The sequence below is a fragment of the Corvus hawaiiensis genome, chromosome 4, assembly GCF_020740725.1.
Source record: "Corvus hawaiiensis isolate bCorHaw1 chromosome 4, bCorHaw1.pri.cur, whole genome shotgun sequence".
Lineage (NCBI taxonomy): Eukaryota > Metazoa > Chordata > Aves > Passeriformes > Corvidae > Corvus > Corvus hawaiiensis.
This window is the reverse complement of record NC_063216.1, coordinates 33,098,904-33,112,523: the sequence shown is the minus strand read 5'-3', so window position 1 is coordinate 33,112,523 and position 13,620 is coordinate 33,098,904. Positions and strand designations below refer to the sequence as shown.

General features: G+C 40.5%; 1 protein-coding gene across 8 annotated transcripts in view; it reads right to left on the bottom strand.

The window, feature by feature from the left end:
• ANKS1B (ankyrin repeat and sterile alpha motif domain containing 1B) overlaps positions 1-13,620 on the bottom strand; it is a 413,919-nt gene that overhangs the window by 31,621 nt on the left and 368,678 nt on the right. For 4 of the 8 annotated variants that reach the window (XM_048302483.1, XM_048302479.1, XM_048302480.1 and 1 more), the window contains exons 19-20: positions 12,977-13,156; positions 1,633-1,707 (exon numbers count right to left, since the gene is read on the bottom strand). In XM_048302483.1, coding sequence (XP_048158440.1) covers positions 1,633-1,707; positions 12,977-13,156 — 255 coding nt within the window. The remainder of the gene's footprint in view (positions 1-1,632; positions 1,708-12,976; positions 13,157-13,620) is intronic. The other 4 variants (XM_048302484.1, XM_048302478.1, XM_048302485.1 and 1 more) reach the window with 2 other exon arrangements.

Sequence of the window (13,620 nt, the reverse complement as noted above, 5' to 3'; positions counted from 1 at the left end):
TGACACAATATACGGATGGAGATATTTATCTCTCTGATGAAGTAGAAAGGCAAGAGATAATTTCTTCTTCATCTAGCTTTACAGCTCATCAGACAGCTGTGCAATTTATCACATGGGTTTTGCTGTAATGCCTGTGTTTTAGTATTCTAACCTCCCTATGACTTTAACCAGCACCCTAACTCTCTTTGGCCTCTACTAACTTGAAAAAGAAGCTTTTTTTGCTCTGCATTTTGCAGATAAAGAATTTATAATCAGAAAATGGTCTCAAGGCAAGTGTCAGAGTGGTAAGGATTCAATACTTTTACAATGACAACTTTTAATAGCCTTAGAGACCAATACCTCTGCTCTTGCTGGGTTTTCTAACCCCAAAGATGGGCAGATAGGCACTTCTCAGTGCTCTAGAAAGAGCTGGATGCTTGATGTCAAAAAAGCAACAGAAGCAGACTACAGCTATTATTTTTCTACAATTTTTTTCTACAATTGCTGCACATTTATCCCATTCCCTGAGAAGTGTATTTGACTTGTATTGAAGGCACCTGGATGCAGAGATAGTTGCAGATAAGAAGTAACCTCAATAAATCTTCTATAAAAATCCAACACCTCCCTCGTCTTTTTATAAAAATGTCAAGTTAAAAAGCCTCCATGCTAAAAGGAAGAAAAAACCAAGAAGGCCTGGTTTTGAGTGGTTTGAATGTAGTTATTTTTAACAAGGACCACATCTTATAACTTTTCACCTGTTAAGCCTCATGCCTGGTTATGGTAATGTGTATTAGTCACCATGACAACAACAAATTGGAGCACACATGGATACAACAGTTCTGGCTGAAAAATTTATATTTTTCTCCCTGTAAAAATTTTAAATGTTCTGCAGATCTGTCAAATCCTTATTATTTGCTTATGTTTAAATTCCTAGAGAAAGACACATTTTTTTAGCTCCTTACATGTTTGGCTTTTGAAAGAATGGAAACACGGTGTACTTAGATTTAAAAAACTTCTAAAGCTCAGTAGCCAAAATGGCCCCTCTCTGGCAGAAATGTTCCCAGGAGTCATGACAGAATTAGGAGAAATCTACAGCTGCTCTCAAATACTCTGCTGAACAACTGGCTGTCATCCTTACCAGTCTGCAGTACGGATCACCAGGTTTGCTCTCACGCGCACAGTGACTGCCACAGAAGTGACAAAAATTCAGGGCACCATCAGCATTACCTCCAACTCCCCCAAAGTGCCTCTGCAAAGGCAGTGTGTAACCACAGCTGGGCAAAGCCTACAGACCAACACAGAGAGGGCAGCACAACACACTGCGGGGGCGAAACTGTGCAAACCGAGCTGTTTACACGGTTTCCCGCTTTGGAAGAGTGAGTGAACAAAAACATCAGGAACAGAATTCAAAGCTCCCCGGGGCGAGACGGCTGCTGGCAGCACCCCCGCGTCCTGTACGTACGCACACCATGGAGCCGACATACGCTAACCACACGGCACGATACACGAATGCGCGCACACACGGTCCCCGCATGGCGGACAAGGTACGGACTGCTTCTGTCATTTCAGCAACATGACACCCGTAGAGAACACCAAGGCAACAGACTGTACATCCATAGAGTGACAACATAGCCATTTATCGCTGTATCTTACATTATGAACCTGATGAATCGATGAGAAAGGATATCCTGCATTCTGGTTGGTCCAGATCTCACAGACCGAAGACTGCTAATATAAACAGAAAACTGTATCTCATCTTGTAAATATTAATGCACTGCAACTGCCAAAAGGCAAGAATAATTAAGAAAAGGCTTGCAATAATACTAAAGAAGGAAGTAAAACAGTTGTTAAAAGTAATTTTTTTATTTATTTGCTGACAAAATATTTTTGGACTGACTGAAAAGAAACATAGCTTATTCAGAGACTTTAGAAGAGGTTTCAGACTGTGAGTACAAGAAAACAATTTAGTCAGAAGTGCTTGTGATGTAAAGAGATAAAGTTATGCAAGCATAAATAGAAACTGCCTAGAGCAGAAGAAATATTGGTTACTCTCAGTTTTTGGCAGGGAAGAAGTTTGAATTCAACATCCCAAGTAAGTTTTGAGACTTAAATTTCTCTCTGTTGGAGACGTTCACAGGGAGAAAGGAAGGGAAAAATCTGGCAACACAATCAACAGGAAAAATACATTTTCTTTATAACAATTACCAGAAATGAATGCATTGCAATTTAGTGAAGCAGCTGCCCACCATCTCCTTCCAACAACAGTTCTTTGCATACTACGATACAGATAATATTACCTTTGGCATTGACCATGACCCCAACGTGTAAATGAAAGGTTTCAGTCTACCCTCTACATTACTATACAGAGAACCTGTAGTAGTGAAGCAAAGTAAGCATATTGTAGCATCTCTAGCAAAAGCAGCAGAACTAGGCAAGCACAGCATTCACCAGCATCTTTTATATATTTCCTTGTTTGGACAATCATCAATAAAGCATCTGTGGCACCTCAGCAAAAGCTAAGATAACGTTTTACAGTAGCCAGGCAACTAAAACAAAGCATCAGACGTAGGATCTGCCCACGCTATCTTCAGCAGGCAGCAACAAAAGGCAATAAACAGACATGAAAAATGGAACTGCAGCATCCAGAAGAGATAGCAATTAATATATCAGTAATTTAACACCATCAAGAACATGCATTGCTGGTTTTTGTCAGCAGCAGCAGCAGGAGTTTAGCACCAATGCTCAAATCAATCCGAAGAAGTGCAACTCTTCTTAAAATGCTCTTACCTTTTGTAGCCTGCAATCTGGCTGCCTGGCTGGTGACAGAGTAAGTTACCACTTCTGGTTACTGTCAGGGAAGCCTGGCATCCTCTGGACTGACTAAAGAGTGCTGCCAGACAGCCTGGTGGCTTCCTAATGTTGTTAATTGTCCCTTATTCCTTCATCATCTGAAATGCATGAGCACACATCCCTTCCTCCAGCTTCAGTAATTGTAAAACTTCCACATATGTGGTTAATTCCACATCCCTCATCTTGTTTTCTAAGCTCTTTGCTTCTCCTTTGTGATGTGCAGGGCTCTACATTTTGATATCATTAGCTAATTAAAACTTTGACTTTTGTTCAGTCTTCTACCTCGTCCTCTGCAACTTACTACAAGCAAGTCCTCCTCCATGTGATGAACACATAGTCTCAGTGCAAGGCCAGCAGCAAACACTGCTGCAGCTACTTCTGCTGTACCATCCTTAGGACATTGCACTAGTGGTTACCAATAACCTTTTTCTGTGTATGTCAAGCAAACTAACTTCTGGATGTTCTGGCCATGCCCATCACTATGATGCCTATATCTGTTTGCCTGAGGAGGGGAAGATTCCTAAATAGGAGTCCATGGCGGAAGGCTGTGCCTCTGCTTTTCAAGAGAAGAGCAAAGAGAAGGCATTTCCATGCTGGTGCAGCATGCCCAAGCATCTGGTAATCAAGGTACCCAAGAAAACCTCCTGCACTGCTATTCGTACACACTGAGGTACTGAAAGCAGTAAGGAATGCAGCAGGGTACCACATGCTGGCAGACGTTTTGTTTCCCCCCAGCGCTGACAAGGGGTTGCCATGATGCTGCCACACTGTGCAGCCACTTCTCAGCATCACGATATTCTTGAGACAAAAGTGTGCCGTTAAATCCTGCACCTCTCCAGGACCTGCCTTTAGGGACTGGTGTGGGGCCACAGCCAGCTCGGTCGTGACTTCTCCCAAATGGAAGCACAGCAGTTAGGGTACTCCCTCCAGGAACTGGGAATTCTCAATTTGGTGCCCTTTTCCAACTGGGGGAACTCACATCTTTGCAGTTCACCTTTGTCTTTCACAGGTTAAAGCAGCAGCAGAAGACAGGCTGTCTTCAACCCCTTTTATAAATGGGGGAAAGAAGAGTGCCTAAATGTAGATATTTGGAGCACTCACCTGTGAGAGACAAGCGTTGGGTCCAAGCCTTTGCTTCAAGAACTGTTCAAGTGAACTTCCCCCAGTCAAACAGACCTACCTCCAGAATTAAATTTTGAAGGATCTAGGCTTAAGCGAAATCATCTTAATACACAATCAACAATAAATCAAGCAGGCCAGAAAAGATTGAGAATTTCCCACGACTTCATGAATGCCCCATCAGAAAGGCAGCAGTGCAAAACTCATTATTTAGTTTTGCATTCATTAATATTTGAATGACTAAGGTACTGAAATGCAGTGCAGATGGAACATTAATTTTAGGGATGGTAATGAATTCAAATTCAGAAATCAACCTTTTCCTCACACCATTGTAAAAATATTTAGCATTTACTAGATACATATTTTATATCTTCAAAGTACTTAAATTTTTTAATGAATTATGAAATGCCCAGGAGAAGTACTTAAAGTTGCATATTCCTGTGCTGGAGAGGAAGGAACCAAGGCAAGGAAAAAGGTTAAGTGATTATCTGAGGCCAAAAAATAGGCAGTAGAAGGAAGAATGGGGATTAGGCTTCAATCACTCACAATTTTCAGCTCCCAAAACATATGTTCTCAAAAAAAAAAAAAGCCAAGGAATTCAATCTGTGTATACACTTCCACCACAATAAACACAAATACACTTGGGCACCCAATACCACTGACACAGAGGTTCTGTGAAAAAGAGTTTAATGAAGAACATTTTCCTAAGTAATATGGTAAAGAAGAGCAAAATAACAGCATCATCTATTGTCTGATTAGTATCAAACATGCCGTTATCTTAATACTTCCCAAAAGATAAATGCTTACGAGTAATGTCACAACAAGACTCTACTATAATATCCTTTTTGTGGTTTTCCATGTATAAAAGGTTTCCCTGTCTAGTCATGGTGGAACAAACTGACAGGCAGGAGGGGCAAAGGAAGGGTGAAAAGAATTATCCAAGGAAAACTTTAGGCTTCCTCCTCATAGACAAGAAAACTTGGTTAATAATCTGAAGAAAGAAAGTAACTGTAAGACTGATCACAGAAATCATATACTTTCTAAGGAGAGGAAAGGAGGAAAGTGACAGAAAAGAATACCTGGACAGCACATGCAGGAGGAGAAGGAGCTGGGTGGAAGGCAGTCCAGATGTATTCATTACAGTTACATCAATGAGTTTCACTCAATGGCATGTTAGGAGATATTAAAGAATCACCTAAATTAGGTGCAATTATCCTTGAAAAGTCATAGAAGATACTAAAGGAGCAAAGAAGGGCTAAAAGAATATTTAAGATGGGAGAAAAGGAAGGTTCAGAAAGTTTCAGGCAGCTTAACTTCAAGGACCAGTAAGTGACTAGAAATGTTTAAAAATCCAGCCACCATCCTGTGGTTCTCATGACCTGGCATCACTCCTAGCCATCTGAAATAAACACTCAGGAATATATGTATGCGTGTGTATATTTATATCTATGCATACATTACTGAGAATAACAAAGAAAAAGTGTAATATTGCCTGCCATGTGCTACCGAGACAGTTACTATGCACCAAGAAAAATTCAAGATGTTCAGAATGAGATGATTCAGTATGAATCATCTCAGATCAAATTTCCTTCCTGTGTCAGAAAACTGGCCGATTAAATCAGCAGCAGCAAGGAGAACTACAGCAAGGCTTGGACACTGTGTGACTCCTGATGCAGCACATTTCGAGAATGATTATTGGTATTTAAGCACAAATGGACTGAACATGTTGAGGCAATCTGCAAGGACCTGCTCCATGCTGTGGCTTGGAGGAGTGCCAATGCTCTCTAAGGAGGATCCAGAAGTGAAGGACTTTTCAGAATGGGGTAAGAACTGAAAACAGATCTGATGAACTACAGATCAGTCGGATGAAATTTAGTAGGATTACACATGGAAATAAAATAGTAAATAAATTAGCAGAGTGATTTAGGTTGGGGGAGATCAAAAAAGATTTGAAAGTTTCAGTATACTTCAAATGAGATAGAGCAGTCTTTCAAAAGAATAAGGATATAAATCACAGGATAATTCATGCGGCAGGGAAGCTCAGGAAATCTCCACTCCAATTCCAGCTCAAAGCAGAAGCAGCTGTGAGATGAGACCAGATTGCTCAGGGCTTCATCCTGTCAGGTCTTGAGAACCTCAAGGACAGAGACTGGACAGAGTCTGAACAACCTGTCCCCCTGTTTGCCTGTCCATATGGGGAGAAAGTTTCGCTTGGTGTCCAGTACCTCTCTCAGTTTTAATACCCAAAGCCACCTCTTCTCCAGCCAGCCCTGGTTGCCCAGACTCTCCTTGGAGGGCAACTGCTTTAGCTCACAACCCTCTTGGTGGCTCTTTGCTGAATTTCCTTCTCCTATATAAAAAATTTCCGGTATTTAATAAAAGTATCATGGGAAGAAACTTTTATGCCATATGGGGCAGCCACCAGTGAGGTCTCATACGGGGTGGCGTTCAGTTTTAGCCACTGCAGTGCAAGGAGGGAATCCAGGAGAGAGTGACAACAACAAACAGAAGTCTAGAAAACACCAGGGCATGGCTCTGGGTAGGAAAACAGTTTGTTCAGCCCTGAGCTGGTCCAAGTAGAGGTCATTGGTGACTCCTGATCTTCTGCCGCCTTTCCCAGCTTCTTCTCATTGACGGCACCCCTTCTGCTGGTGCTGCCAGCTACCAGTATACTCCAGCCTCTTAGCCTTGCAGAGAGGATACAAACTTCTGGACAAACACCAATGAAAATTATGAGACTTTAATTCCTGAACACTGGGTAAACGTATCTACCTTTCTGCCAAAAAATACCCACCCCCAAACAACTAAAACGCTCTTTCAGAAAAGTGCCCCCAAACTCTAAGCACGGCTTTTTCCAGCAGATCAAAAATGTAAATGTTAGATATTAAAATTCAGTTTTCATACAATCTTTTCAATGTAGACCTTCTAGTTCACAAGACTGAGTGTGAAAAACAGTAAACTAATGAAGAACATTTGTCCTTTTCTTGGTGTAATATTTATGGCTAAAGTTTGGAACATTAATACTGAATATAGAAGCGGCTTTCTTAATTCCATTTGCTGAAGCAGCTTGTAGGTAGGATCGACCTCACATGAATTCAGTCCTAAAATGTTAGCTTCTGTAACATGCTTGAAAAATTCTCTCTCTCTATTCAGGCAGAAATTAAGTAGATTTCTTATAATGCCTTTATCAGTTTACTTGTCCATTGCGCAGAGAAGTGCTGGATACCGCACACGTGGAAGTGTTCAAGGTTATGTTGGATGGGGCTTTGAGAAATCTGCTCTAGTGGGAGGTGTCCCTGCTCAGAGCAGGGAGGTTGGAACTAGATGATCTTTCAGCTGCTTTCCAACCCAGTGGTGGTTCTATGATTCTAGGAAATACACAATTCTCAAAGGATCTACGGATGTAAATGAGCTGAAATTTACAGACCGAGATACAGCCATCTATGGCATTTGTATCTATGTGAACTACAAATACAACTGCCAGCAATACCTATACCATGCACTAGATTTAGTTAAGCATTTTTCTTTTGATGTTAAATTGAAGGTTGTCACAGCTCAGTCATCTTTCCATATTAAAAATATAATGCACCTAAAATATGAACCTTATAGCATTTTGTTTGGATTTGACTATTTTTAGATAGCTATTTATCCTCACAACATAAACTATTTTATGCTTATAAAACATGGAAATAAGAAGCCTAAGAAGTAACAAGAGAATGAATCTAGAGAACCGTATTTTTGTATTTATTGCTTCATAAATCAACTAGTAAAGAATTCTATTATTCCACGAGTAATTTCAACCATTGATAAAAAAACCTTCTTCATTGCTTCTTAGATAATCTCATTTTACACACCAGTATTCTCTTGGGCACATTTTTCTTCATTCACAGTAATCTTTAAATCCTTCAAAAGCAGAGGAGATGGGAAAACAAAACATGAAACGAGTAAATAAAAAGTCATACTGTGGTTTAAAGTTACAAAACTAAAGATGACTTCTTTATTTTTGGTTCCTTCAAACTTTCTGTGTCATCTTACTCAACCAGCAACATTCCAGTACGTCAGCTTTCCTAGCTGAAAAATGGAAAGTATGATTTTCAATCACACAGCCCGACAATGCACTGGAAATACAAATGCTTTAGTATCTGTGAAGTATTTGGAAGACATTGCTGAGTTGAAGGTATTACTTTAGAAAGAAGCAAAAATATTTCACAATTTTAATATAAAACTGCCTTTGCTAATTCTGTCTTTTTTTAAATGACATTTCTCCTCTTCTGTAGGTAAAGGATCTGCTGTACTCAAACCATTTAAATGATTGTCCCCTACTTATCAATCCTAACCCAGCAATGAATTATTGTATCTTACAAAACAAAAGGCAGAATCCCAATGCTTAGGACAGATTTACTTCAAACTTACTGTGCAGTCATTACAATGACCTTAGATTTTAGCTATCTTGTGTTTTAGGAAAAAAAAAAATTAAAAATCTTAAAAAAACTTAAAAAAAAACCGCAAGAGCACTCAGACCATGTGACTGAAGAACCCAGAAAGGCTTTCAAAATGAAGTCTGAGTTCAGCAACTCTGGGAAAGAACTTCTCCTGTCAGCATTTGTGAATAATTTTTTCAACTCTCTCAGATCTTAAAAGATCTCTTCCTTCCATCACAACTCACTGGGGTGCCCCCATATGGCCCATGACTAGGTTTATCCTACTAGGAGGCTTACTCTGACTCACTACCAGTTTGTCCTCCCAGAGGCAGACACACGCTGGAGCTGTCCCCAGAGCCCCAGAGAGGCTCCCGCCCACTGCCTCCCAAAATGACAGACCTCTCCTAGCTCGGGCTGTGCCGGAGGTTCAGCACCATGGGGAGGGCGTGTCACAGCATCAGGGGGAAGCCTGTCCCAGCTCTCCTTCTGCAAGGAGTGCCGTGGGCAGGGGTGCTTCCCGCATCTCCCTGCATGCCTGCCATGGGAAAGATGTTCCTGGCCCTCACTCCTGGCTCAGGGCAGGGTGCAGAGCTCTGAACACCACGGCAGGAGGTCTTATGGACCAGGGTGGCTAAAAGCACCATATGTCACTGGCTGGCGCAATAAATAGCCACAGCCTCAGGGCTGGCAGTCTGGAATATGCTTGCAGCTAGTACCTAAAGCTTCTCTCCTGCCTGGAGAATTGCAAAACCTAAAAAGGTGACATTTTAACTGATGTATTTTAATGAACTTAGCTACGATTCCTTTGGACCTCCAAAGTTCTTCCCTGCAACTATTTCAGGGCTGAACAAAGAGCCCAATCCCTTCAGTGGGACTCCTCCTCCTACCGATTTTGGTTCCAAAGTACTCAAGCTTTGCCTGCATGATTTCAGTTCTATTTTAAAGGTTCAGCCAATCTTAAGAACAACCTCAGCTATTTTAAACTACGTTAATTTGATCGTACTAACCTACAGTTTGCAGGCTCAGAATTCAACATCCACAGTCAGTGATGACTCAGACTACTCATTTCTTTCTAGATTTTTTTTTTTCCTCCTTTTTTTTGGAAAACAAACCATCTCACAACCTTCTGTATTACCATTTTGGCAGTTATGATTTATACAACCAGACATCACAGACTTTTGGAGCTGGATGATCAACTAGGGGGTTGGATGACCAAACCTATTCCATTGGGGAATCTAAATTGGTTAGACTCATTGTTTATATTATGATTTTCCCCTTAGGTCACAAACAGTATGCTAGGGAGCTGCGAATGAAAGTACACGCTGGCCTTGAGACAAAACCACCCACATTAAGTAAATTTAAATCAGTGCTTCCTCCAGGAAACAAAGAGTTGTATTACTTACAAGCAGATTTGATTATGGTTTAGAGAACTGTTTAAACCCATCTAGCACATCAAAGGAAAACAGATTTAACCTGCGGTTCTCATTGTTTAAGGAAGACTGGTTGATTGATGCAAAGATCAACATGCTTGATGACTCCCTGTACCAGTTTCGTGACAACACAGGCCATAGTAAAGATGGAAACATCCAGTTTCAAAATATCTTCAGACTTTAGATTTTAAATTAAGGATAAGATAGTCTTATTCTAACATTTTTGAAATAAAATCAAGTTCATGAAAGCAATACAATAAATAAGTTCCCAATACCGTGTTCGCCTCTCTCTTCAAGGCCATAAAAATGCCCATTAATCTCATAATCAAGAACACACTTAAAACACTTTCAAACCATCACAGCATCCAAGATGTGTTTGTGCACATTTGTGTACTATAGCATCCAGTAAACATGCAGATTCATACAGCAGCATGCAAACAGCCTAGCAAAGAAAGGACTAAGACAGAGGAACATCCTCAAAGCAATTCAAATAATCCCTCTAGATCATTCTATATGTGAGAAGTATTCTAGCTGGGAAGCTGGACTAGTATCAGTTCAGAAGTTGCTGTTGATCTGACACAAGCCAAAGGAACCAGCAAACTGCAAGGAGAAAGTTGCTAGATAAAAGAAAAACCCCAAACCCCCCACAATATACAGAGCAGAAGGTTCATGTTAAGAAGCAGTCGGATCTCCTTAATTTTGCAGAAACAATTATTTTACTTTTAATTTCAAAGGGGCTTTGGGGGAAAACACTGAAGGAAATACAGTTCATTTTGGCAGAGCAGATATTGAACAAAATAAATTTAAGAATCTATTTTTGGGCTAGAATGGTTGAAGAAATCCCTGATTAGCCTCTTAATGGGGTGAGTCCAATTTATTGAGAATGATCACCAGAGGGAGTCATTGACTTTCCCATTAAAGTCAAAGGGAATTTTACATACATCAGGAATGCAGAATTTGGGGGCAGAGCTGAAAAAGACTTCAAACAGATTGGAGCTCAGGGAACAACACAAACCACTGTTTTATGGATTTCATCTGAATCCATTTTCCCCTTTGGAGTCCCAAAGGATGACAGCTATATTCCATGGTTAAAGTTAGAGAGAAGGCACTGAAGTCATCCATTCAGTGGGTACACACTCCCACAACAACAAAAAAACCCAACCAAAAAAACCAAACAACAACAACAACAAAAAATGCCCCCAAAACCACACCAGCAAAAAAACCCCCTCAACCAACCAAAAAAAACCCAAAAAGCCCAACAACAAAAAAAATCCCTTAAGCACTTAATTGGTTCTAGAGGAGTTTGGAGCGGTGTAAGTAATAGCTGCTCAGTTTTATCTTTGGGCGTACAATGTACCACAGTCCTTCTGGAAATGCAGTACTCAACAGCACAAAGAAAATTTCCAGGTGTCATTTATGAAAGTATGTCATACCTCTTGGGAATATCAGTAAAAGAAAGGAGTGAAACGGAGTCAGAAAGAATTGTTAGCATAGGGGTTTTTTGTTGGTTTGGTTTGTTTTATTTTTTGTCTTCAATGTTAGTGACTAAAAGAGGTAGTGAGTATAGGGATTTGTGAACGAAGTGATAAAATGAACTAATTAGACAAACAAGTCTACTCAGCCACGAGCAAGCATTCATTTTATGCTCAAACACCTAAATTTCATGACCTTCAAAAAATATTTTCATGTTAAGAACTTGTCTTTTCTTTGCTGGACTTCAGCTCAGCCTTACTCTTGCCACAGAAGCCCAGCAGACTTTGGTTTGAAAAGAAGCTCATTCACTCAGCAACTTTCTCCTTAATTCTGTACAAGAAGATTATATAGCAGAAAATAAGATTAAAAAAGGGCAAGGCAACAGCTCCACCCAACCAAATGCAATTTCACTTTCCTAGAAATGTTCTCTGAACAAATGGAATTCAATTTGTTTCTGTGTTCCCAGGTAATGGCAGCACCTTGTTTTGTTTGTTTATTTAATTACTTCTTGTTCATGTAATTAGCTGACAGACTGCAGCCTTTTGTTCATTATAACACAGTTATTTGCATAGCTGTTTCCATTTTGAGGCTGAATTTTGGACAGAGGCTCTATTTTGGGTTGTGGCAGGCAGAAACACTGCTGGGAAGCCTCATGCAGGGAAGCATGCAGCAACCCTCTCCTTTGTGGAATGAGTCTCTCCAGGAACTGCCCTGGCTGCCCATCTGCTTCTGACAGCAAGTCAAAGTCCTATTTCCAGCATGCAGCTTAAGACCTGGCTGTCTTTCATCATCATCAGTATCAGCAAAAACCAGTTGAGTTCATTCTAAAGCATTTTCACCAACAGGGTGTCCATGTATAATCTACTGCACTTAGGTTGAATATTAGGAAAAATTTCTTCACTGAATGGGTGGTCAGGCATTGGAGTGAGCTATCCAGGGAAGTGGTTCAATCATGTAGGCGTGGCCCTTTGGGACATGGTTTAGTGGTGAACATGGAAGGGCTGAGTTAAGGGTTGAAGACCTTAAGGGTCTTTTCCGTCCTACGTGGTTCTATGGTTCTGTGGCATCACTCTGCTCAATGCATGCTTAATTTAAAATTATCTGTACTCTTTCAGTGGTGGGGGGAAAAAAATATAGAGATGGAGGCTACTTTAAGCTTTCTTTCATGAACAGTTTGATTTAACATCCAGTTGAGTTTAGTGCTGTTCAAGTGAATTTTTGCATAGTTAAATCTTTTTTTTAAATAATAAAAATATATGCCCAGATCACAGTTTTTCAGAATGCTGACCCTTCCCATTAATGAATACAGCAATCATCACCCTTCAAGTCCTCTGAGTTTCCAGCAGTGAACTGACGCCATCTTATTCCTCTGAATTTGAGGAATCTGCACCCTACTACAAAAACAAGAGGCAGAGTCAGTGCTGGGGGAAGACTGTGCACTCTAGTGCACAGAAGCCACCTTCATCTCAGCCTCCAGGCATCTAAACACCCCCAAACCTCCACGTCTCAGGGGAAATTATACACCAACACACCAATTTACACTAACTGAAATATAGACAGCTGGAACAGACAGCTTGGAAAAATTGTTAACATTTGTTATTTACAACTCAGCCTTCATTTACAACCTACTGCTATGGTCAGGATTAGTCCTGTAATTAAAAGCAGCAAAGCCCAGCCTTTTAATGGCACTGGTTTTAGTCCTACCTGTGCCATCTGCCTCTCCAGCTTTGACCGCGGGATATCATCAAAATAGTTTTCATTTCTTCTTCTCCTTGCATCGCCCTGCATGATAATGTGGGGAACGTCCAGGGAGCCACCAGTAGTGAAAGTGCTTTGGCTAAGTGATGGAGACAACTGAGGAGGAGTGTGGTTACCACTGGGTTCCTGGACAGAGAAAGAAAAATGCAGCATAAGAAGAACAGCATATTGCTGACTTCAAATCACACATTTATAAGTGCATTTGAATGGCTCACACTAAAAAAATTATGGAAAAATTCCTGCAGTAGAGGTTACTGTGTATGGAATTTGGAGATTTCCTACCTGAAGTGCAGAGCCCATGTAGAAGGAAAAATAGTTCACTATTTACATGAACTAGTGGCAAATTTCCTCTCCAAAACCTCCTTGTGTAATATATACCCTCTTCTAGAGATAAAACAGTGAGCTACTTCTTGCCAAGGCCCAAAAAAAGCCATGATTTAGGACTAGCTATTTGTAAGATGAAATACATTCTCACCACTTCTGAGCAGCTGCTCTGAGCAGTGAAAGTGATTTGAACACTAGCAACATCTCTTGCTGGAAAAAAGAAACGCGTGTCCATTTACGCAGTATAGACACTTTGTTGCAATTTT